The 24,250-nt window shown below is 42.7% G+C and overlaps 2 protein-coding genes across 5 annotated transcripts; both read left to right on the top strand.

Annotated features, from left to right (window-relative positions):
• Positions 1-818: 818 nt before the first annotated feature.
• LOC148419815 (coiled-coil domain-containing protein 6-like) lies at positions 819-11,394 on the top strand. The gene is made up of 9 exons (XM_088421041.1): positions 819-1,141; positions 4,188-4,337; positions 5,370-5,498; positions 6,302-6,405; positions 6,477-6,637; positions 7,238-7,394; positions 8,296-8,396; positions 9,074-9,195; positions 10,266-11,394. Exons 1-9 carry the CDS (start codon positions 887-889, stop codon positions 10,479-10,481), a joined length of 1,395 nt encoding a protein of 464 aa, XP_088277167.1. The 5' UTR covers positions 819-886; the 3' UTR covers positions 10,482-11,394.
• A 1,367-nt stretch (positions 11,395-12,761) lies between these two features.
• LOC148419816 (monocarboxylate transporter 9-like) lies at positions 12,762-24,114 on the top strand. 4 transcript variants are annotated; one of them, XM_088422160.1, is made up of 7 exons: positions 12,762-13,047; positions 14,925-14,988; positions 16,556-16,760; positions 18,731-18,874; positions 20,259-20,354; positions 21,725-22,591; positions 22,734-24,114. In XM_088422160.1, the coding sequence occupies exons 3-7, from the start codon at positions 16,568-16,570 to the stop codon at positions 22,916-22,918; spliced, it is 1,485 nt and encodes a 494-aa protein (XP_088278286.1). In that variant the 5' UTR covers positions 12,762-13,047; positions 14,925-14,988; positions 16,556-16,567; the 3' UTR covers positions 22,919-24,114. The 4 variants fall into 4 exon arrangements, with proteins under 4 accessions (XP_088278286.1, XP_088278283.1, XP_088278285.1 ...); XM_088422157.1 differs by having other exon boundaries at positions 12,763-13,047; positions 14,741-14,988; XM_088422159.1 differs by having other exon boundaries at positions 12,763-12,987; positions 14,741-14,988.
• The last annotated feature ends 136 nt before the right edge of the window (positions 24,115-24,250 follow it).

Below are 24,250 nucleotides of genomic sequence, written 5' to 3' on the forward strand. Positions count from 1 at the left end.
ACATTTTAACTTAAAAATTAGAAAAATACTGCATAGCAATACGATATGCTCACGTAACACTCAGCTAACTTTAAACGATTGCTGTTTTCGGACGCATATTTCACTAATTACAGCATAATATTATTTCTGCTGAATATTATTTATTGTTATAATACACTTTCTTATCCATGCGATTTTTGTTCAGGCCCTCATTTTTTTAATACGTTACCGCAAATGCTGAAATCAATTTTCAGGGGCACAAAAGTAGCAGGTGAACATACGCAGGCCTAGTGCGCCCTCTTGTGGTTATTTTATGTGGAAAAATGAAATTTTATAACTTCAAGGTCCCTTAGCATGGGCCATTTCATTTATGTTTTCACGTTTTTGGTTTTCTTTGTTTAGTATACATTTTTCATATTGTTCTTTTTAATTTTCTTATTGTTTATTATACTGTAATCGTAAACATCTATTATAACTCCACGATTTTCGTGTGCACGAGTGCGCTTAACGTAAATGTCCATAGTAGTTTGTTACCCACCAATAAATTGTTATTGCGCTTTTATAAATTTATTTTCATTTACGTTATTTATTATTACGTGTTCAAAACATTTCTCATATTTTTCATTATGTTTATTTTGTTGTTTATTATCCTGTAACTTCATTTATTATGTTTACAACTTCGTGCGCAAAATTCACTAGTTCGTGTGCATAAACCATTTTTTTCCTTATGTCCGGAGCTGGGTATGATTACCTTTATGACGCGATAAAGTTGCACTTCCGGAGACGTCCACGCGTGGGCGCTGTCGCCCCGTCACCCCAGCAAGGTGACACCGCGAAGGTGCAGAGCCGCGTCGAGGCTCGGCCGCTCTTCTTCTGCGTCGAGTCTTCTCCTCGGCTGACACTCGCCATGGCGGACAGCGCGAGCGAGAGCGACACCGACGGCGCGGGCAGCAGCTCGGCCACCCCGATGTCGACGTGCGCCTCCAACTCGGGCAAGCCGAGCATCGTGATCTCGCAGTTCCGGCTGGAGGAGCTCACCAACCGACTGGCCTCGCTGCAGCAGGAGAACAAAGTTCTGAAAATCGAGCTGGAGACGTTCAAACTCAAGTGCAAAGCGCTGCAGGAGGAGAATCGGGACCTGCGCAAAGCTAGCGTCACTATTGTGAGTAGCGTTAGCCGCTTAGCTAGCTCCTAGCTTACATGACAGCCTCTTTTCTACGTCTTGCGGCTAGCCACTTAACGCGCCGTCAACCGCATCTTTTTATTCGATTCCACTCGTATTTTTATTCGTAATTTTCGCAACACGCCCCGTCGCGTGTTATGTTAGCCAGATGGTCATGTTGCTATGCTAACTTAGCACGCGTGCTAACGTCTGCGTGAGGGGTTAGCAAGGCGGCTAGTTTGGCTTTGTTTTGTTTCTTTATCCTCCACTGCACCTCCTCAGCTAATCCCCGCTAACCTTAGCTCGGCGTCCAAAGTCGCATTGACGCCCCGCAGAATCATTAATTCAATCGGCCTGAGCTCTTTGGGGGCTCAGGTCCCAAAAGGGCGACACGCACACACACACACACGCACACACACCCTCCAAGTGGATTCAGCATTATCAATGACAAGGTGTCTTCAGGCTGTGCAGTGGTCCCCCGTTTATCGCGGGGTACGTTCCCAAAAATACCATCAGTAACCGAAATCCACAGAGTAGAAATGTTGTATTTGTTATAAAAATATATAATGAATTTTACGTCTGGCCTGAGTTAAGATGAGGAAAAAAAGCAAGCGAATATCTCACCCCCCCCCACACACACACAAAAATATCGTTTCTTTTGTTCTAAAAATATCTATATACATCATTTATTTTTTCTGACCTGAACTAGAATGGAGACTAAATAGCAAGAATAAGATCAAGGTGAATAAGATCAAGGTATTAAAAACAGTAGTAATAAATACAAAAAGAAAAATATCTAGGTATTAACATTGATTATCATAAATATTAACACCCCTCCCCACACCCCCACAATTTTCAGGATTGCTTCTTCCGTTAAAACTATACAAAATATAAATATATTTTTGACTTTTCTAATTTAAAAGGAAGACCTGCAATAAAGTAATGGTCCTGCATGAAAAGCCACAAAAAATGTAAGAATTTGTGTTTATTTTTTTTTTTAATTCATTTCTTTGGGAGGGAAAAAAATAAAATTTATATTTTTATGCCAGGTCCAACTTAATAGCAAAGTAAACCTGCAATAGAAAATGTTATGCTTTTAAATGAAAATCCCCGCAAATAAACTGTTTTTTTTTGCCTTTGTTCCTTTTATTTGGTTTGTTTCTTTTGTTTAAACTAATCCAAACCTAAAAGCGATATTTTCCTTGACCGCTCTGATTTAACAGGTTGAAAACTAGCCCCCAGAAAAAGTTCTGATCATAAATAAAAACCCGTAACGTAGCGAAGCCACAAGAACCAAACCACGATGAGATGGCAAGTATGTAGGCCAACCTTGGGGGAGGGGGGCTCATGTGTCGCCGGTGCACTCTGCTCGGGTCGAGGTGAGGTTCAGTGCGGGTGTCTTTTCAGCTTTCCTCACTGAGTCATCCCAGCTCGTATAAACGCATCGCCGGCATGATTAATTTGTGTGTGTGTGTGTGTGTGCTTGCTGCCCTCCCGTTTCGTTCCCTCCCCCTTTTTGAGGCTCCCATTACTGCAATAACTCAAGAGCCATTAGAGGAAATTCTGTTTCCGTTTTGGATGCCAGTGGAAAAACAATAGTGAATCACCAGCTTGCCATTAAAAACTTTTTTTGGCCGCCGTCGGGTTATACAACTCCACCCTGCAAAAGCAAACATCTTCGGCTGCTTTGGCACACTTCAAAAGACTGCAGCACGGCGGTGGATTACCGCTTTGGTTCGCAGTTGTTTTGGAGCATTTTCAGCACCAGCGCTATGCATTTTTAGAGGGGAAAAAAATCCATATTTCATCCTGCTTAAAGCACGGAGTTAGCGCAAGATGAAAATGCAGACCAACAAAATCGCGACACCGCGTGACCACAAAAATAAAAAAAAAGCGGTGTCGCTTGGAAGTCTGTCAAACTTTTCGCACGTTGGTTAGCATGCATATGTTTCCCATGCTTCCTGCGCCATTGTTTTGGTATCTGTATTTTAAGAAGCTAGATTGTTTAAAGAGCATTGCTTTTATTTCTGGCTGTCGTGCAGGAAAATTGCGTCATTGATGACAAATCGCATCCCTAAAAAAAAAAACCTGAAAGGCGTACAGCATGTTTCACATAATTAACGATAATGCTGTTTAGCATTGTGGCTACATGTTCCAAATCATTTGCTCTTCTTTTGAAAAGAAACATGGCTGACCTGTTGCAGCATTAATACTTTTTAAATTGGTAACGCAGTTTAATCATAAGTTGTTTGTTCTTCCAATTACTCTTAATTGGAACAAACCGAGGCTGTTTGCCAGAATCCTTCAAAAACAGCTGGCGGCATCTTCGGGCGTTACTGAAAAGCACAAAAAAAAAATATTTGGATAGGCGCGACTAGGTGTGCTTCTCAGGTCATTGTTTTAGTTATATTCTAATGATTTGCAAATCAGTCGGGGTTGACTCCTCACACAAATACATGTGAGAATACACCCAGTACATCTAAACCAGTTGTTCTCAACCTATTTTCAATGATTTACCCCGTGTTGAATATTTTGTCATCCAGTTGCCTACTATTCTGTACAAATCATTTTTAAAAAGACTTAAAACAGAGTTCTATGCCATCAGTGTTTTTTTTTTAAATTTTGAAATGTTTTCAACATTTACTTTTTCTATTAATTTGCTCTTAATTTGTAAAGGAAACTACAATTCCTGTCACCGCCGTCTAAAAACAGCGTTCAAATGCATTAAAATTGATTAAAACCTCACGTCCCGCTTGAGTAGACTTTTAAAGGTAGTTTAAAAAGGGAAAATAGTTTGTGGAAATGACAAGTAGAGTCACGCAGAGATTTATTAAATCGGTGGAAGGCAAAGATTCAAACAAAGCCATCTAAATGTTTACCTTTTGTAATATGGTGTATATTACCGTTTACCATATTTGCTTCACTAAAGGGTGCACCTTTAAAGCCTTCAATGTTCTCAAAAGCTGACAGTGCACCTTATAATCCGGTGTGTTTTATGCAGCGCATAAAACGTGAGTTTTGATTTTGCTGCGGTTGTTTCCCTCAGCAAGCCCGGGCGGAGCAGGAGGAAGAGTTCATCAGCAACACCTTGTTCAAGAAGATCCAAGCCCTCCAGAAGGAAAAGGAGACCCTGGCCGTCAACTATGAGAAGGAGGAGGAGTTTCTCACCAACGAGCTCTCCAGGAAGCTCATGCAAGTAAGTGACAAGGGCGGCAGATTTGGTCATACCTAAAGTGTAAAACCACTAGTAGCCAGGCTACTGGTTTTTGGTTTTATTATACAGTAGTAGTTCCTGAATTTGACTCTATAATTGAGGGTGATCCTATGCACAAGCGTGGCCTGTATTTAAGAATTATAGCAGCTAATACATGATAAAATTCAGTTTTTGAGAATTGTTTAGAGAAGTGATCCTTTCAAATGATGTACCCCCTCGTGAAATATATTGTCAGCGAAGTAGCCCCTAAGCGGCACAAAGCGTTTTTGGATTCAATTAGATCTGCTGACAGCTTCACTATCGCATACACCCCCCAAAGTGCCTTCATGCAACCCCGCAGGCTTCATTTCACGTCAAAAGTTTTGAATTGAAATTGCAATACTGGGGAGAAAGGAGTCCCAATTGAAAGCGTTTTCCCGTGTTGTTTTTGTCCAATCGGTTTATTTCCTTGACGTACGAGCTGTTATTGACAGGGCGGGATGCGGACCCGGTTTTTAGCCCCGATTTCTATTTCCACCGCTGGCACGCGTCACATCACCCGCGATCCAAATGGTGTCACTTGAGCCAACGCGGCCCACGTTTGACATCATCCGTCTGGGTCGTCCTCGCCCATACGAGCGCAACGGCAGCTCGGGTTTGATCATCGGCTGTTTTTAGTACTTGCCGGAGGCCCGTAGGGCTCCCGATGACATCGCCGCCACTCACGAGCCACCCGGATGACTCTCCTCTCATCCGCGGGTCATTCGGTACCCCTCGGTGCCAGTCATTTCCCGTAAATGAATTTGCACTTTTCCCCCGCGATGAGTAATTGTCGTTTATGTAATCTGTCGTTCTCGCTCGTCTGGTTGATCTGCCAAATTGGCTTCCCGTGGCTGCTCATTTTTCGTGCGTCGGCGCCAGCTTGTTTTGATAACGTTGAGGAGTGACTCATTGTCCGTCATCCCTTTTGTCCTTCTCATCCCCTGCGCCCGCCCCGCTCACTTTTCTTCTTATTTACTTCTTTGTTTTTCCTAGCTCCAGCACGAGAAGGCGGAACTGGAGCAGCACCTGGAGCAGGAGCAGGAGTTCCAGGTCAACAAGCTCATGAAGAAGATAAAGAAGATGGAGAACGAGACCATCTCCAAGCAGCTGACTTTGGAGCAGGTACCAGCCTTTCGGTCGGGGTTCAAAGTTCACTCTTGCGTTTCCATGCGAGATGCTTTGAATCATCTCCAGTGGAATTTGTCTTCTCCGCTGATGTGATTTTTTTTTTTTTTTTCCCTCCCTGATGACTCTTCTTTTTGGTTTCTGCTTGTGCAATAATATTTCCCCAAACTGAAAGTTTGTGTTACTGGAAAAGGACAACACTCTTCTTACCAAAATGTTTTTTGAATGACGAAATCACTGTAATAGAGGTGCAACACCTTAAATCATTTTTCGTTTGGATAATCGTTTCCAGACTTAATCTTCTTCAAATTTGCATTTCATTGTCTTGGCAGTTAATATTAGATGAGGGCCTTATTTGTATCGAATCAAAATAAAACAAATTGCAAACGTCTAGTATATTGGAAAACAATGATCGAAAACGATGAATCGACAAAATGTCAATAGATTAATCGATGATTAAAATGATCAGTTGCAGCCTTGTAGTCAATTTGCTTCATAGACTATAAGGAAAATTAACTTATTCCATAAACATGAATGATTTTATGCCAAAAGTGCTTGTAAAGGATTCATTTTCAAGATAAAAAGGATTAATTTCTTAATATGTTTATGTACGTGATTTGGAGCTGACATTGAAGAATAGAGAAAACATGCCAATGTTCTCTAGCCTAGGACGGGTGTCTTTTTCTTGGGGGGGTCAGTGCGTCCTCGACAATGACGCCGCAGCCCTTGTCTGCGCCAAGACCTTGAATGTGCGCCGCACATTCCCTAAACATTTTTCTTTTTCCCCGTCACTCCTCCAGTTGAGGCGGGAAAAGATCGACCTGGAGAACACATTGGAGCAGGAACAGGAAGCCCTCGTCAACAGACTGTGGAAGCGGATGGACAAGCTGGAGGCGGAGAAAAGGTTCGTCCTGCTCTTTCAAAGGGAGAAATGGGCTTTTTGGGGCTCGAATTGACTTTTTTTTTTTTCCCCAGGATCCTACAGGAGAAGTTGGACCAGCCCGTGTCGGCCCCTCCGTCCCCGCGGGACGTCTCCATGGAGATCGACTCGCCAGAGAACATGATGCGGCATATCCGCTTCCTCAAGAACGAGGTGGAGAGGCTGAAGAAAAGCCTGCGCACCACCGAGCTGCAGCGTGAGTTTGCTTTCGTGCCCGCGGCGCATCCAAACGTGATGGCGGGGTACACGTTTTGTGGAAGTACCCTGAAAATCCAAATCCAACCTTCAGATTCCACTTGGGAAACTGTAAGACTGACGTGCTAACTGCAGGTGCACTTGAACCAGCAGCGTGCAACTACCCCCCAAAAAATAGCGATTAAAAATATCGATGTTTGGAACTACGTTTGTCGTATTTTGTTCAGCAAGTAGATAGGATTTTCTAACATCTGAACTTAGCAAATAACAGCAGTCTTCTTCAAAGGAATCACCATAACGCAATTGAGCAATAACTGTCTTCATGTTCCAATCAATTTGATGACTGTGATTGTAATTGTTGGTTTCCTATTTCGTCTAATTAATGGAGGTTAATTAGCCTCAACCCGAGAGCTTCTCTTGTGATTCTTTTGTCTATTTCGTCCTGGCCACTAGGGGGAGTCCTGGGTTCTTCAAAGTAGAGGGAAGCGCTGCCAAAGAAAGTTGATTTTACAACACTGGAGTCGGGGCATTGACCTGCTGTTTTGTTTGACGCCTAGCATATCCTTCCATAAAACTTTTTTTTTTTTTTTTTTCCCTCCAGACACAGAGAAGCGCGCGCAGTACATCGAGGAGGAGCGACACATGAGGGAGGAGAATGTCAGGCTGCAGAGAAAGCTCCAGAGGGAGATGGAGCGGCGGGAGGCGCTGTGCAGACAGTTGTCGGAGAGCGAGTCCAGCCTGGAGATGGACGACGAGCGGTACGGACGCGTTTTTCAAAACTCTCCATGTTGCAAATCGGCAGCTTTACGCTCTTAAAGGGTGTGGGGATCAACATGAATTAAGTGGCAAAATAAATATGAAGTAGCAAAATCCAACTGTTTTTGACACCTTCGTGATGGCCGTTTTATTGTTGAAATTGACATCGCAATTCCTCAGATGAGGACCAATGTCACATGAATCAAACGGGAGAGCCGGATTCGGATGTCACCCAAGCACTGTGCCGTCCGGAATAAAAGGAACGGCTGCGTTTCAGCGGTGTCAAACGTACGGCCCGCTGGCCGCTTCTGGCTTGCAAACGAGTTCTTCCGGCCCAGGAGATGATTTTGTAGTCGAAAGTATAAAAATGAGCTGAATTTCTTTCAATAAATGAAAAACTTGACAAGTTTTCTGATTAATAGTGATTTTGGACCGTAATAAAACAAAGATAAGTTTGAAGTTGTTGTTTTTAAATACATACCATGATTTTATTGGTCGCAAGCGCCGATAAATTGAAATTTGGCACGCGCTCATCCCTACCATTTTCACAATAAAAGTCTCAACTGGATATTTTTGACACTTACAGTACCCCGTGTTTCCACGTATTTTCACATATCCCAACGTTGAGGCTCACGTACTTTTTCTTTCATCAATTACATCAATTCCCATGCATTTCACCCCTGTCTCGGGAAAATATCGTGAATTGCGTCATAGCAAACAAAAATCTATGTGTGTTTTGTTTGCCTCGTAGCCAAATTATATCGTTATGTAACGTAATTCCTCTAATAAAACTGGTGCGACCTGATCGGCGATGGCAGATAATGGTAACGACTGTCATAACACCACTTTAGTTGTCAACATTTCTCCTTGTTTGTTTTTTTAATTATTGCCTGGGTTCATCAGGTACTTCAACGAAATGTCGGCGCAGGGCCTGCGAGCGAGGACGGTGTCCAGCCCCATCCCGTACACGCCCTCCCCCAGCTCCAGCCGCCCCATATCCCCCGGTAAGATGGCCGCCGTCCAACGGGTCAACACGCAACATGGAACGGATGTGTCACTGGCATAAAAACACTTTTATTATATGCAATCAGGAAAAACGCTGGCACGAAAATCCGAACCGTAAAGCCACTTTACGTAACGGCCGTTTTGATGATTAGCCGTCCTTTTGTCATGTCAGCGTTCGGCTTGACCCGCGGTTCCATGTTTGGATTGATCTTTGCACCGGAAGAAAGAAGCATAAATATCTTATTTGTCCGGCAATCAGGGTTCAATATGTGTGTCAGGGGTTTCCCGGTGTGTGTGTGTGTGTGTGTGTGTGTGTGTGTGTGTATATATATATATATATATATATATATATATAAACACACACACACACACAATATCACACAAGTGAGATGGATGTGCTCACCAACCTTTTTGAAACGTGATTCAATCAAAGGTTTGGTCCTCATTTTCCCAAAGTCAAATCAAATGTCATGTTTTGACAACCTTACTAAAGTCCAATACCAATTTTTAGTCCTTGAATTTCAAAGCAATCCAAGTCGAATTGAGCGCCCGTATCGATTTCCGCGATAAAATCCAATTCTGTTGTTTCCTGATATCAATATGGGATTGGGAAAGCTCTATGCGGGATGTGACAAGATGGCGCTCCGTTGATCTGACTTCCCGTCGATGTGCGCAGGATTGTCGTACGGCAGCCACACGGTGGGCTTCACCCCGCCTGCCACTCTGTCCAGAGCCGGCATCTCCCACTACAACACCCCCGCCCTTCACATCCACGGAAGCTCCTCCCACTCCGTCGCGGTGAGTCACACTCGCATTTGCGTCGTTGCTTTTTTTTTTTAGCAGTTTATTATGTTTTAGTTGCTTGATTTAGTTACAATTAAAATATAAAAATGCAAAATGTGTATGTGCGTTTGCAGTGTGGGACTGCATAGTTTTATTCAAATTCTTTTTCCACAAAAAACGGATCCAAAATTGCATATTAAATGTTTTTATTAAGGGGAACAGTATTCGTTTGTTTATCATGGGGGTTACATTCCCCAAAATACCCGCAGTAAGAGAAATCTCGAGGAAAAAAATAATGAATCTATATTTTGTCTTATCCGACTTGCGATACACCTTCTCATGAATGAAAATCTTTTTTTCTTTTTTTGAATAAATAAAATCACAAATTTTGACTGGTCAGACTTCAATAAAAATGTAAAGAAAAATAACATGAACCTGCAATCGAAAAAGTAATGGTCATAAATAAAAATTTGCAAATGTGATAACCCGATTTACTGGCTGCTTTTTTAGTGACCTTAGTTCAGTGATTCTCAGATGGCTGTACTTAACTCTTTCAGTGCCATGGACGAGATTTCTCATCTTTTAAAATAGTAATAACAATAATAAATGTTTTTTTTAAGAGGGTAGCTGCCACCCTAGACTAATGCTTACCTAATATAAGCCAATTGAGCACTGTAGTGCTAACTGTGACCATTGGATGGCAGCGTTTCTACACTTCTAACACAGCTATTGTCTACATGCAATTCAAAGTAAGGAATGGAAGTCAATCTTTCATATGATAGCACTCATATTTTCAGAATATTCTGTTGAAAGATGAGCGAAAATGTTAAATATACTGGCCGTCGAGAGGTTTCCTTTTCCCATAATGCTGGGCACTAAGAGTTAAGATTTTAACAAATCTAATGGCGTGACGAAAACCAAATGTTTTCCTTTTCAAATTCAGAGCGATAACCTGAAATTCAAGAGGAAAGAAAAGAACAATTTTGACTGCAAGTGTCTTAACAAAATAGGGCGCGCCTTTATTTTGAAGCTCGACTCATTTCGGCCAGACGAGGCGGAAATAATAGCCCATGTATGTCCCGCAGAGGCCCTCGCCGAGGAGAAGCGCCAGCCCCGACAAATTCAAACGTCCCACCCCGCCGCCGTCCCCCAACACGCACTCGGGGGCCCTGCAGCCCCAGCCGCCGCCGCCCCCGCCGGCCCAGCCCATGGTCCAGTCCATGTCCTCCCCGGCGGCCATGTCGCAGCACGCCGCCTCGGCGGCCGCCCCGGGGGCGCAGCCGCCTCCCGCCCAGCCTTAACGCAGCTCGCACGCACGCACACACACGCGCACACACACACGTACGTACGTCTCCGTCTCGGGGCGCGCGGGGGCGCCCGACGCCACGACCGCCGCAGCAGCTTCCATCATTAACGAGCTCCGGAAGAAGCGCTCCAAAGCCGCTTACAAAGTTTTAAAGGGGAGACAAGCCGCGCCCGCCCGCCCGCCCGCCCGCGACGGCGCCCGCCTTCCCTAATCGCTCTTAAACGGAATGGATGTACCGAAAAATAATCGCTTCGAGGACGCGCCGGCCGATTCTCTGCTCCGCCCTCATGTCGTGTACCGTTTTTTGTTTTTAGGACTTTTTTTTTTTTTTCCTCATTTTTTGCTTGGGAAATTTAGCTGGATGGAATTGTTGTTGTGGAGCTTTGCGGTTAGCACAAACGGCACCAAGGTATTTTTTTTTTTTTTCACATAACGCCACCGCGTTATGTGATCGATTGTTTTTACGCCTTATCACGCGGCACTCGATTGCCGTCGTATGTCCTCCGGCGCCACCCGCTTTTTCGTCCGTCGGCAAGTTTCGCCGGTCGCCCGCGTTTGGCTCGGCTCTCGGCCGGTGTTTTTTTTTGTTCGCGCCTGCGTTTTCAAGGCTCGTTGAAGTAAATTTGGGGGAGGGGCTTCCCGAGGACGCACACTGGTACATAAACCACAGATCAATGTCGCCTGTTAAATAACGATGTAGTCTGAGGTGTTACTTAGTCATGTACTCTTTGCTCTTCTCTCTCTGGTGTATTTCTCAACGCTTTATCATCAGATAATGGCAAAAAAAAAAAACAAAAAAAAAACACGTTGTGCTCTTTACACTAAATATACATACTGCTAAAACATTCTAAATGAATGGTACTGTCAAACTAAATTTATATGTATGATTAAAAATCTCTTGAGATGAACGCTTTGGGTTTTAATCTGTGGGAGGTATATCAGTATTTCTCGATCATCTCAATCCAAACACGTTTTGAAGTAAAATGTATCCGGATTGAGATGCTTTTATTTTGTGCATTTATGTTCAAATATATCGAGATACATATTGAAATATGTTCAAACGTATATTACATACATTTCAACAGTTAAGTATGTAAAAAAAAAAAAGTAGAATTTAACATATACAAGTAGATTTCAAAGTATATTCACACAATTACTTTTTGTTTAGTTTTTTTACATATTAAAGGTTAGAATAAAGTGTGCAAGAACTTATTTTTAAGTACGTTTGAACATATGTCCAAATTAGTTTGAACATACTTGCACGCAAAATGCTTTTTTTTTTTTTTTTAAGTATGCGTGTATGTCCAAATATGTGAAAATACTTTTGTACACGTTTTGTGAGTACTTATGAAGGTATTTGCAAGTAAATTTGAATGTATTTGTGGGTACTTTGGAATAACTTTTTGAGTGCAATCCAGACGTACTTGCAAATATGTCTGGGTGTACTTGTGAGTACCTACGACCGGAAATTTTATTTGTCGAAGTTCGGACGTTCTTTTGAGTACATACTTTTGCGTACCGACCTCCAAAAGTACTTTAGAGTACGTACATCCAGACGTACTTTCGCGGAAATGCGAATGTCCAGACGTACTTTCGTCGAAGAGCTCACGTCCGTACGTACTTTCAAGTTATGTACATCAGGGCGTACTTTCGTCGAATTGCGTATGTTAGAAAGTACTCTTGAGTATGTCAGATTAGCGAGTACTTTGTGATGCGTTTGGGTGTGTTTACGAGTGCGCTCAAACACATTTACCTGTTTAAACATTTTTGCACTGTCAAATTCACGTGTCAACACTCGAATTATAAGATAATCAGCAGAAATGCTAATTAATTGATGTGACTAACAAATTTTGCTCTGACTAACCAATAGGAGGACGGAAAGACGGTGAGGTCGTCGAAGGCCGGGACTCTGGTCCAATGAGGATGGATTTTGAATTTGAATGATTCGATTCGAATACTCTGAATTGGGCGACGTACGCTAGCTGTAATTTGATTGGACCGGCGCAGGCGAGCGAAAACCGCTAAAATACAGCCGTGCAGAACGTAGCGTCGTCATTGGTTACCTTTGTTTTCGATTAATATTGAGTGTCTTACTTTCCAGGTTACTTGAAATTCAAGCTTATTACCTCACAGCATCCCGCTTTGATTTCCAAGAAACTTTGCTTCCGACTCCCCCCTCCCCTTCTTACCACCAACCGTACGCTCATCTTCCCATGATGCCCGGTGACCTTTGGGGGCGGGCTCTGCTCACTGGAGCCCTCCTATTGGCTGCTGGCAAACCTCCTTGAGGTGACTTGTTTGGCTTCAGAAACATGAGCCGGTGTCTTGTTTTTCTGTGTGGGTGTTTTTTTTTTTTTTTGTTTTCCTTTTTTTTTGTTTGGGCGCCAGTGGGCTCTCCGGTTGTTACGCCCCCTACAGGAGACAACAGCAGGATGCAGCAGCTCCAGTGTCGGCGCAGAGAGACGCTGAGGCTCATGTAACATCTGCAGGACGCCGCCGACGTACGTGCGCCGCATTTTAGTCCAGCTTGGAAGCAGTGAAACATTACTCTTCCAAATAACGTAAGAAGTCATATCATTACACTAAAAACATATTTTGAGGAAGCAAAGTCCATTCAAAGATTGTTTGGGCACATAAAATCAAAGCATATTTCGCTATCTTAATGCTAACTAGCAAATATGCTATGGGTGATGTCAACATGATGTCACAAACAAACAACAGAAGCCTTTATGTGATCAAATTCTGTAAAATGCCACTTTAGTAGCGATACTTGGAAGTGTGAATTTTTCATTCAAAAGGCTCATTTATTCAACTCGTTTTGTTTTTGCTTTTGTTTTACCAAAACGGTTTATTTTAGATTGCATTCTTTACCCAGAAAAAGAAAATAAGATATCTTATTCCGGTATTTAGCAATCACTGAAAGTCTGTTATTTGAGAGACACCAAGTTATAATGCACATAAAAAGAAAATGAGCTTTTATTGTGAAAAGATGTGTTTTCTGCCCAAGTGTGAATTTGACACGTGTTTTTAATTAACACTTTGCGTATGTATAGAAGTCCATTACAAGTGTTCGATCGGGCATTGGCCCAGCAGTAAAAAAAGATTTGGGTGATTCCTAGCTGGCTTGAATGAGACTGGGCCTTGAAAACAGGCTGATTTCAGCAGGGCAAGAAATGAGTTGTGTTAAGTATGCTTGTCTCATTCAGTCCCATCCACAAGTTAACGTTTTTTTTTTTGGTTTTGTTTTTTTTTCCCCCAATTAATAAGGTCTGGCATGTTTCACAGGAAAGCATTTGACGGTCCAATTCGTGGAGCGATTGTAAAGAATTTACAACTCGATACTTTGCCACAACCTTGGCGAGGTCACAAATCGTGAAGGGTGTCATAGGAACTCGACCCGATGAAAGAAAGCGAACAAAGGCTCGCTGGCAGCGGGGGTGCTGAAGATAAAATTCCTCAGCACCTTTGCCGCTTCCAAGGTGACGCTTTGCTCTATTTTCCAGAAAAGAATTAGGCCCCGTAATCCCCCTCCTGCCAGGAAAAGTGACAGCAGCGAAAGGCATTTGCGCACTGCTCGCACTGGCATTAAAGTGACACGTTGTTGTAGACCAGTTCCAACCAGATAGTTGGGGGGGGGGGGGGGAACTTGAAGAATCCATCCATTTTCTCGTATCTTAAAAAAAAAAGTGATAAGACGTTATTAATAACAAGAAGGTTAGAATGCTGGCAGTTCTATAACGATATAAAGTGATGAATACAGCTTGAAACTTTTGGGATTTATTTTTATTTTACTCTATTGCTTTGTCGTTATTTGCAATCCCCCCCCCCCTCCCTCACTTGGACCAAACAAAAAAAGTATACATTTTATGTATTTTTTCAACAGAAGAAAAAAACTGAAAAAAGTAATAATCTCTACTTTGCGGATTTCGATATTTTGCACGTATTTTTGGAACTGTTAACCCCGCGATAAACGAGGGAACACTATACAGTTAAGCGTGTTTCACGGGACAGGAACCCCGCGATAAACGAGGGAACTCTATACTGTTAAGCGTGTTTCACGGGACAGGTAATGAACTCAAACACACAAACTCCCCCTTATATAGCTCAGCTCAAATAACTTCATGAACTATCATTTCCCCCACTCCTCTAAGATAAATATTATGAATATAGAATGATTCATCAAAGGGATTTGAGTGTGGTGTTGTTGTTTTTTTTTTTATGACTCCTCACGAGCATCCGCGTGCTTACGGGTAGACGCGCTCCTGCCGGCCGGCGAGAACAGCTTCGAACCGGTTTGCTGGCTGGCCACAAAGCGGCCAGGAAACAAGAGGAAGGAGGAGGAGGAGGCGCTGATGCTCGCCGTCCATAATCGGCACCTCCTCTACTAGAAAAAAAAACATCTCCACGCTACAAAAGCGCCTGTGCTTTCCCCAACAAGGAAGCGCCATCCTGCATGGAAAGTTGCCGCGGAGCAGCGCGCATCATCACCGGCGGCTCTTGAGGTGAGTGCCGCATGGAATCGGGGAGAAAAAAAAATATGGATTCAAGGAGAAAAAAAAAATAAGCCGCGTGTTTAATGGAGCTCGTTTGATTTACTCGTTTGTTTTTCATCTTGTTAGCTGTGATTTTTTTGTTGTTGTTACATTTGAACTCTTAACAGCGATGCTGCACTCGTGTCATTTCGTTGTAAACAAAGGCGGAATCTTGCTGCTGCTGCTGCAGTGGTTTTGCGCGTTGCACATGCTGCCAAACAAGCTCCCGCGATAAGTGGCCACACGACTTGAAATTCACCCCGTAACGCTGAAGTCAGAATAAAAGCAGAAAATGAAAATAGAGGAAGTCTGTTCTGTTCCATGTGGATAAGGATGGTGCGAATTTTAAAACCTCAAACGTTGTCTGAAATCATTTATTGTCCTTAGATACAAATTAGAAAGCTATTCCTCGATTAAAATTGAATTTTAAAATCATTATTCATCGGTGTCCAAACTAGGGCCCGGGGGCTATTTTTTGCCCAGCAGATTCCTATTTTAGCGGCCCGCTAAAAATAAAATTTTCACATGCTCCTTAAAGTCAGAAAGTTGGATTGTAGAGCATGTTAGAGGTTAAAAAAAATAATTTGCCTCTTTACCTTCAACAATTTTTGACGAGAAGCCTTCCATGAAAAGTGTCCTGGCAATTTTGAATTTTAAGAAGTCACTATAACAACGGAAAGTCAGAATAATGAGAACAGGGTGACTATTAAAACCTTAAACGTCATCAAAACCCTTTTTTTTTTTTTTTTTTTACTTCATGACAAACCCAAAGCCATTCCTTGATTTAAAAACACTGTTTTGAAGCAATACTTCAGGGGTGTCCAAACTAGGGCCCGGGGGCCATTTGTGGCCTGCAAATGACTATCAATGGTCTTTGGCATAAAAAAAAAAATCATTAGTCCTATTATTTTTTTTTTCACTTTTAGTTTCTTGTAATATTACATGGTATTGAAGTTTTACACACACAAAATAGTGAACTCCCGCAGTATAGCGCCATCTACTGCCATGGAGGACTTTGTTGTTTGTTTGTTTAAAGGGTCAGTGTTTAAGATTGAGTGTGTTTTTCATTCCCGACAGCAGGAGGTGCTGCATTTACCATTGTCTGTGTCTATAAAAAACATGGCCGCCTCTGGAGAAGTGCCACCCCTCACGTAATATCATTTCATGATAACCAAACCTATGATTATATTTCAAACATACTGTTGGTCATTAAGAACTGCAAGTTTTTGAAATTTACAATCATTTATTCTTTTTGAACGAAAACCGGTCTAAATCTTACACACTGTCCCTTTAAATGGATATTTAAGTTTAGATATGGAAGTTTGGTCATTTTCAGCATTAAAATGTTTGATGATAATAATTTTTCACGTCCCATGAAGTCACCCGTGAGATTTGGTGAGGGAGGTCGGAATGTCGCAGGAGGACTTCTGAAGCCGGAAAAAAATGTCGTCGGCGCACATTTTTTTGGTCCCCCCCTCCTCCAAAGCGGCGTCGGCGGAAGAGCGGTCAATGATTTGCCCCTGTGGTCCTTAAACAGGAAGCGGGCGGCATGGCTCCCCGAGCGGCGGACGGCGGCTGGGGCTGGGTCATCGTGGCGGCCTCCTTCCTGGCCCAGCTGCTGGCCTACGGCTCGCCCCAGTCCATGGGCGTGCTGTACCCCGAGTGGCTGCACGCCTTCCAGGAGGGCAAGGGCATGACGGCCTGGGTGGGCTCCCTGGTGGCCGGGGTGGGACTCATCGCCAGTGAGTACTTGCACAAAGCACGCGACAAAATTGCGCCTGCGTCACCGTTTCCCCCTTGACCGAATGCTGACGTTGCGGACGAATTCATCCCGCACCTTAGCCGTAGAGGCCGTGCATGCCGGTCTTCGTTTTTCTCGTTTTGTTTTTCTCAATATTTTTCCGCTTAGCGGGTTGGACCCGACAAAAAAAAAAATCCATTATGTGTATTTGATTTTTTTAAATAAAAGCAACAACAGAATTCAAACTCTTATTTTGTAGATTTATATTTATGATTCATTATTGCAGATTTTGCTTGCTATTTTATAATAGCATTTTTTTTTACAAAACAAAAACAAAAAACAAGTTAAACCACATTTTTGTATATTTATGACCATAACTTTATTGCAAGTTTGTCTTGGTGTTTTTCTCAATTATTTCTTCTTTATAGGTTATTTATGTTTTTTTAAACAAAGGAAAGAAACAACAAAAGAGCATACTAAGGCGACAAAAAAAAATCAAACTATTTTTGTGGATCTATTGTACTTTATCACTATTTATACATTTAATCAATTAAAATGACAAAATAAGTGAATGTCATTGTAAGTGTTAGTTTTTAGAGCAATATAGACCAATATTGTTACGCTGATATATACTTCAATATACTCTATATTATACTGTAGTTTGAGGTCTCATTTGCAAGAAACCACCTCGCCTGAGGAAAAGCAACCAACCAGGCACAGGTTTGTTCAAATACACTTACTGTGCAGTAGTTTCTTGCTTAAAATATTATAGGCACGTTGAATTTCATTTTTCACATCAAATTAACAGTTTCAACTAATATATAACCCAAAAAAAAAGAAAGAAAAGTTGACAACTCCCACTTAGAGCATTGCGGCGGTTGTATTGTGCATAGACGCATGATTGCCCGTAGATGACAGGGTAACAAATTTAGGTTACGTGTTTTATGTTTTGGCAACATCATCTGCTGATACTGCAGATTGCGCCGCCGCGCTACTAAAACGTAGCATAGTAAAGCCGCGACCTTTATACCTGACCTTGTTTCCATCCGCTTGCGATGACGCTGATAAAGCAAACACGGATGCAGGGAGGAATTAAAGAGATGGCGGAATGCCACAGGTGTTTTCTGTAACAGGGTGGAAGAAGGAAATACAGTTTTGGATTATAAATATTTAGAGTAAAGCAAAGTGGCCAGTCTGGATCATATCAGCGTCATATTTGTATTTTGATTTGATATTTTCTAGATAAACGCTACTGATAGTCTGAAATCAGATATTCTGATGCTCATCATGTTTTTTTTTTTTTTTTTTTCAATCTAATTTAACTCATTCAATCCCAAAGACGTATTTTTACGTTTTTTTTTTAAGAGTCCAGACGGTCAATCCCAGGTACTTATTGGTCATTTGTTTTCCGTTTTACTCACCTGTTTGTCTAAAGGTGGCAAAAAAAAATGTCCGGCACTAAGTAATCGATCACTTAGGGTAATTAAACACTAAATTAATCGATCGCTCGAGGTACTTAAGTTTTATAGTAACGATTGATTCCATACTAAAATAATAGCTACTTTAGGGACTAAATAATAAAGTAATGACTTGAAGTAGAAACGTCATAACTTTGGGTATTAAAGTACTAATCGAATAGGTACTAAATTTTTTGACTGAAAAATGAAATGAAAAAAAAATCACTTGGATTTAATGTCTTGGACTCTTAAAAATGCAAAATTATGTCTTTGGGAATGAGTTCATGAGGAAAAATAACAGTCTAAAACACGGGTGTCAAACATACGGCCTGCGGGCTAGTTCTAGTCCGCAAATGGGTTTAATCGGGCCCGCGATTAGCATTTTTTTAAAAATAAATGGCTACGATCTTTTTTTTCTCAGGGACTTTTTCCGATGGATTTGTCAGCACTTCTTAGCGGTTCCTTTTACCGCCCTAATTAAACGGCGCAAATTTCTCCCCGTCTCTCTTTGCAGGTCCCGTATGCAGCGCCTGCGTGGACAACTTCGGCGCTCGCCCCGTCACCTTCTTCAGCGGCGTCATGGTGGCCGGCGGCCTGATGCTCAGTGCCTTCGCTCCCAACGTCCAGTTCCTCATCTTCTCCTACGGCATCGTTGTCGGTAAGGAGGGGAGAAAGGGGGCGGGGCTTGCTGTCAACCGTCAACGAGTCAAAACGGGAATGCGTTTGATGCGGAGTCGGTCATATGAGCGGCTTAAGCGACTTATCCTTTTTCAAAGCTCGGGAATAAATTGGATAACGATGATGTAACGCGGGAGCCGATTACGGCTAATGAATATAAGCGTGATAAAAGATACGTGCTCTGGAAGTATTTTTTTGACAAGTCAGGGACCGAAAAATAACATTAAGTTTTATAGTCGTGTCCCAGGTGACCTTTTATTACCGCTCGCCACCTGTTATCTCGCAAGAAATGTAGCGTACGTAATGCCGAAGTCAGCAAAGGAAGCGGCGGTGGACGCTATGCATATTTCAGGAGTGCAGTTTATTTATGGAGACGACGATGCACGTGCGGCGTATTTACAGCTTGCCGTCTGCTTTATGTGTGCGTCGTTTAAAAGGTACCGCACGTATGGATTTCACATGGCAATCATTGGACACAAACACGCAAAGGCATACCTTCGTGTCCGTTTACAGCTTTGGCAATCAGTGAACTCGTTGCCATCTGATGGGTTTTTGTTTCAAGTTTTATTCCGCCCACCTTTTTTGACATGCATCTTCTTCCACATAATACATCCGATTCACATCGTTCCAATTTCAATATAGTCCAAAAGTGCTTATCTCTAGGGGTATTATTTGTCTCATTCCAGAAATGAACAGTTGTCACAAAATGCTACATTTGCAACCAAATGTTTCCCATTTATTTCCAATGAGATTTTCTTATTTTCTCAATTTTGTTCCGCGTGCATCTCCTTGCACATAATCCACCCGATTCACATCGTTCCAATTTCAAAATACTCCCCAAATTCTTTCCAAGAGGGGCATTATTTGTCTCATTCCAAAAATTACAAGTTTTCACAATATTCTACATTTTCGACCAAAAATTTCCCATTCATTTTCAATGGGATCGTCACGTCCGTATAATCAATCTGAATCATTTCGTTCCACTTTCAACATATTACAATAATCCTTGTCATTAGGGGCAGTATTTGTCTCATTGCAAAAACTAAGAATTTTGACAAAATTTTACATTTTTAACCAAAAAATTCCCATTCATTTCCAATTAGATTTTCCTTCCAATTTTTTACATTCACCTTCTTCCACATATTCCATCCAATTGTCCTTGTTCCAAATCCAACATATTCCAAATATTCTTATCATGAGGGGTATTTTTCCTTCCAAAAATAAAGCTTTCACAAACGACTACATTTTCAACCACACAATTTCTCCAGAACGAGCATATGTCTACATCGCAATTAAGATTCTAGTATTTATTTCTTACTAATAGAGATTCCTCTTGTTTCTCTCCCTGTCTTTTTGTCTCCCAGGTCTGGGTTGCGGTCTGGTCTACGCAGCCACCTTGACAATCACCTGTCAGTATTTCGACAAGAGGCGCGGCCTCGCCCTGGGCATCGTCACCACAGGTACCCGCCACCGCCTCTTCCTGCCGCTCTGAGCTTTAATTCTGCACGTGTACTAAGCAGCTTGGCAACTGTGGAACAGTTTGCAGGTAAAACATCTGTGGTGCAGCGAGGGGGAAAAAAAAAAAACGATCTCAGTGCTTGGGAGAAATTTCTGCTTCACTTCTATGACCGTTCTAAAGAGTTTCTTTTACGGTATAGTGTTTATTATGCTCCGCTTATCAGTTATCTGTAAATCCCGTCATTTTGTAGAGGGCAAACGATCAAAATAGGGAATGGCTGCCAAATGGGCTGCACCCACAGCTTCAAAACAGCCGATAATGACTGGATGGGTGATGCCAGTGGATAAAGTCCACGTCCACACCTAGCGAAGCCTTTCACAGTTGTTTGTTTTCAGTAGTTGCCGCATTTTTCGCATTATAAAGCGAGACAGCATTTTTTTTTTTTTTTTACAGAAAATGTTTTTATCATGTTAGGCCGCACTGGACTACAAGCCACAAGTTGTAGCCTCAGATACGGTATTTACGCAGAAAGGTGATACATGGGAGTTTTTTACGTTTTTGTTTTTACTTAAAAAATGTATGTTTTTTTTCTATTGCATATACAGCAATAGCATGCCTTCAACACAGTTAACATGGCTGAATGTTTAGAAATAAGAGCAGATTTTTAGAATACTGCATCAACACATAAGTAACAGACCTGATTATGTTTCCTAGTGGAGAGTACCCCCTGGTGGCGAGTAAAATAGCGGTTAAAATTGACACTCAATACTTCAATAGCGTCTTCTTCTATCGTCCACCATTAATGGGAAGATTTCCCCCTGGTGGCTAGTTAAAAAAATAAAAAAAAAACAAAAACAAGCAAGATACATCACATGATTCAAAGCACGAAAAACAACGGTTTGGTTGGGACGGTTTGGAAGTCTGGAAGCTTTGTTAGAGCCAAACTGGATCCTACGAAACTTGTCCATTAATGTTACTGTCACTGTCCAAATTTGATCAATTTCATGTTTTTTCACAAACCAACATCAGACCCCAGGAATGAATTAAGCCTGTACAAAAATAAAATAATTGTGTGAAAACGAACAGCAACGATACCTCAATTTTACCGAGGTAGACGATTAAAGGTTAGGATAGGGGTAAGAATTTGGTCAATAAAAACTGTCCTCAACCCAAACGGGTGCCAATTTTTTCAATAGTTTGTAATCTGGATTGGAATATTTCAAACCCGGTTCCTGGATTTCAAGCATTCAGGCATTCTTCTCTACTATCTCCGACTCACATTTAAGGACCTCCAGATTAGGGCGGGACCGGTTTATGAGCGGGCGGGGTATTTTTTTTTTGGAATTCAGTCATCTCAATATTTTATCGCAGGCACCAGCGTGGGAGCCTTCATCTACGCCACTGCTCAGAACGAGCTGATCGTCTTGTACGGCTTGGACGGCTGCCTGCTGATCATCGGCGCGCTGGCGCTCAACCTGATGGCCTGCGCCGGCTTCATGAGGCCCCTCAACATGCCGGGCTACTACCTCAAACAGAAGGCGGCCCTGGAACGCAACACGGAGGAGCAGCTCTTCGAAAAGCCCCCGCCGGACGAGCTGAAGGCGCCGTCGGATTCGCAGGAGAAAAGCCTGACGGTGAAGGACCTTCTCATCGCCATCGACGGCGCCGACGCCGGCATCCAGGCGGAGAAGAAGCGGAGCGGCCTCCTGGCTCGGCTGGGCGTCACGAACTTCGTCAAGAAAAAGAGGCAGGCTTACTCCAAGTACGTGGCCTCCATCTACGAGATCCTGCAGGACCAGGCCATGGTGGCCATCTGCATTGGCGTCTTCCTCTTCAGCCTGGGGGCGTTCCCCCCGGTGCTCCTGATCGAGGACGTGGCGCAGAGCCAGGGACTCATCGAAGAGGTCAGCGTCATTCCTCTGGTCTCCATCGGGGCCATCGCCACCTGCGTGGGCAAGCTGGTGCTCGGGATCCTGGTGGACATCAGATGGATCAACAGCATCTACTTGTACGCCTTCACCATGTTTGCCGGAGGCCTGGCGCTGTTGCTCATCCCCGTCACAAAAAGCTACCTGGGACTGCAGATCCTATCCGCCGTCTTGGGCTTCTTCTCCGGAAACTGGTCCATCACTTCGTACATCACCACTAAGATCGTCGGCTTGGAGAGACTTACGCAAGCCCACGGGATCGTCATGTTCTTCGGCGGCTTCGGGATCATGCTGGGACCGCCCGTCGTCGGTAAGCGCTGTTACAGTAAGGCTACGGAAGGTGAAAAAAAAAAACAACTCTTTTCGACGTGCTACCTCGGACTACGTTAGGTCCGTTTTGCACGTGACTATTTTGCCGAACGTTCCTCGCCCACTCACCATTTGTCTCGTAGGCTGGTTCTTCGACTGGACGCAGTCCTACGACCTGGCCTTCTACTTCAGCGGGGGCTGCGTGTCGCTGGGAGCGCTGGTCCTCTCCCTGCTCACGCTGCCGTGCTGGAACAAGAAATCCACGCCGGACGCCAGATCGGCCATCAAGTACACCAGCGACTGCGACAAAGTGGCCTCCGTGGCGTGAAGACGACAACGTTCGGCAAATGCGCAAAGAGGGTTTGCGACGTTTGCTGCCGCCGGGGGCCCGGAGACCAAAACGCTCGGCGGAGGAAATCCAAAAACCAGACTCAGGTTCGCGGCAAACACGCATCAGCTGAAGGTACGCCGCCGCCGCCGCCGCTGCGGGTGCCGCTCTTATTTTAAAAGCCTCATTTTACGAGGTGGTCCAAATCAATCATCTTGTCTTGAAACTTGAAACCACTGAAAATGCACAAAAAAATCACTTTGAGAATTGAGAAGTTTTCTTTTGCTGTGTACATTCGGATCAGACGTGGAGCTGCCAATGCGGAGCGAAGAGTTTTTACCGCAAACCCGTTCCAACATACTTGTAAATACGTCAAGTATTTGCAAATACCGTTTAGAAGTAAATACATTTAAATGTTTTTGTAAATATGTTTGAATGAGTTTGCCAGTGGAGGTTTCTTGCTAGCTCCACGTTTTTATCGGATTACGTTTCGTACGTGACAAAAACGTCAGCGATAATTCATGCCTGTCAACACGTAATGCCTGTTTGAACAATACTCACGCCTTGCTTTGTAGAAATGTCTTTTTTTTTTTTGTTTGTTTACTTTCCCAAACTTGCACAACACATTTTGCGCCAACACAACAGCTGTGCCAAAAAATAATAACACTCAGTATTGATTGACAAAGGCATTCATTTAACAATGCTTTTTTTGAGGATCAACACAAAGTCCAATTTGATGTTTTGCATTCTTTTGTCACTGTGGAGTATTTTTTTTTTAAACAGGCTGGTACTTTATCATGTATTTTCTTTTTTTTTGTGTATGTTGTGTGTTAGTGTCTGCACATACACACACAAATGTGCGCAGATGTTTGACGTACTTTTGTATTAGCACAGGTTTGTTAAGTCCGATGTACTAGTGACTTTTATATGCACCTGGCTGTAGAGACTGTGAGTAAAATTAGAACTGTGTATGTGCTTTGAGAACCAATTGTTCAGAATGCCACTGAAAAGGGTCCCAGTAAGTAGCAGGTTTGTCTTTATTTTTGGGGCATTTTTTTTTCTGTGTGAACGCAATTCAGAGTGCAGATGTGATGCAACTGACACTGCGTAGAGACGGTTATATCTGTTTTATTATGTATTTTAATTCCATTCTGTTATTTTGTATGCCTTGTACCAATAAAATTTGTTTTGAGGAATTTGTGTTCTCCTTTTAAGCGGAAATTTGATTATTGCACATTTTTTAGTTAGCAGCATACGTAACTCACAGTTGACAAGATAGCAGGCTTTGATTTATCTTTTTTTTTCTTCGTCTCCTCCCAAACCAAAACAAAC

This window comes from Hippichthys cyanospilos, chromosome 8, assembly GCF_059441005.1.
Source record: "Hippichthys cyanospilos isolate Australia breed blue-spotted pipefish chromosome 8, RoL_Hcya_1.0, whole genome shotgun sequence".
Taxonomy (NCBI): Eukaryota; Metazoa; Chordata; class Actinopteri; order Syngnathiformes; family Syngnathidae; genus Hippichthys; species Hippichthys cyanospilos.

Excerpts from the sequence above, each read along its gene's own strand:
- LOC148419815 (XM_088421041.1), top strand. The coding sequence starts at position 887 with ATGGCGGACAGCGCGAGCGAGAGCGACACCGACGGCGCGGGCAGCAGC. Across the intron at positions 8,397-9,073 it reads CAGCCGCCCCATATCCCCCG|GATTGTCGTACGGCAGCCAC; the intron begins GTAAGATGGCCG and ends CGATGTGCGCAG. Across the intron at positions 9,196-10,265 it reads GCTCCTCCCACTCCGTCGCG|AGGCCCTCGCCGAGGAGAAG; the intron begins GTGAGTCACACT and ends TATGTCCCGCAG.
- LOC148419816 (XM_088422160.1), top strand. The coding sequence starts at position 16,568 with ATGGCTCCCCGAGCGGCGGACGGCGGCTGGGGCTGGGTCATCGTGGCG. Across the intron at positions 16,761-18,730 it reads CGGGGTGGGACTCATCGCCA|GTCCCGTATGCAGCGCCTGC; the intron begins GTGAGTACTTGC and ends CTCTCTTTGCAG. Across the intron at positions 22,592-22,733 it reads GCTGGGACCGCCCGTCGTCG|GCTGGTTCTTCGACTGGACG; the intron begins GTAAGCGCTGTT and ends TTTGTCTCGTAG.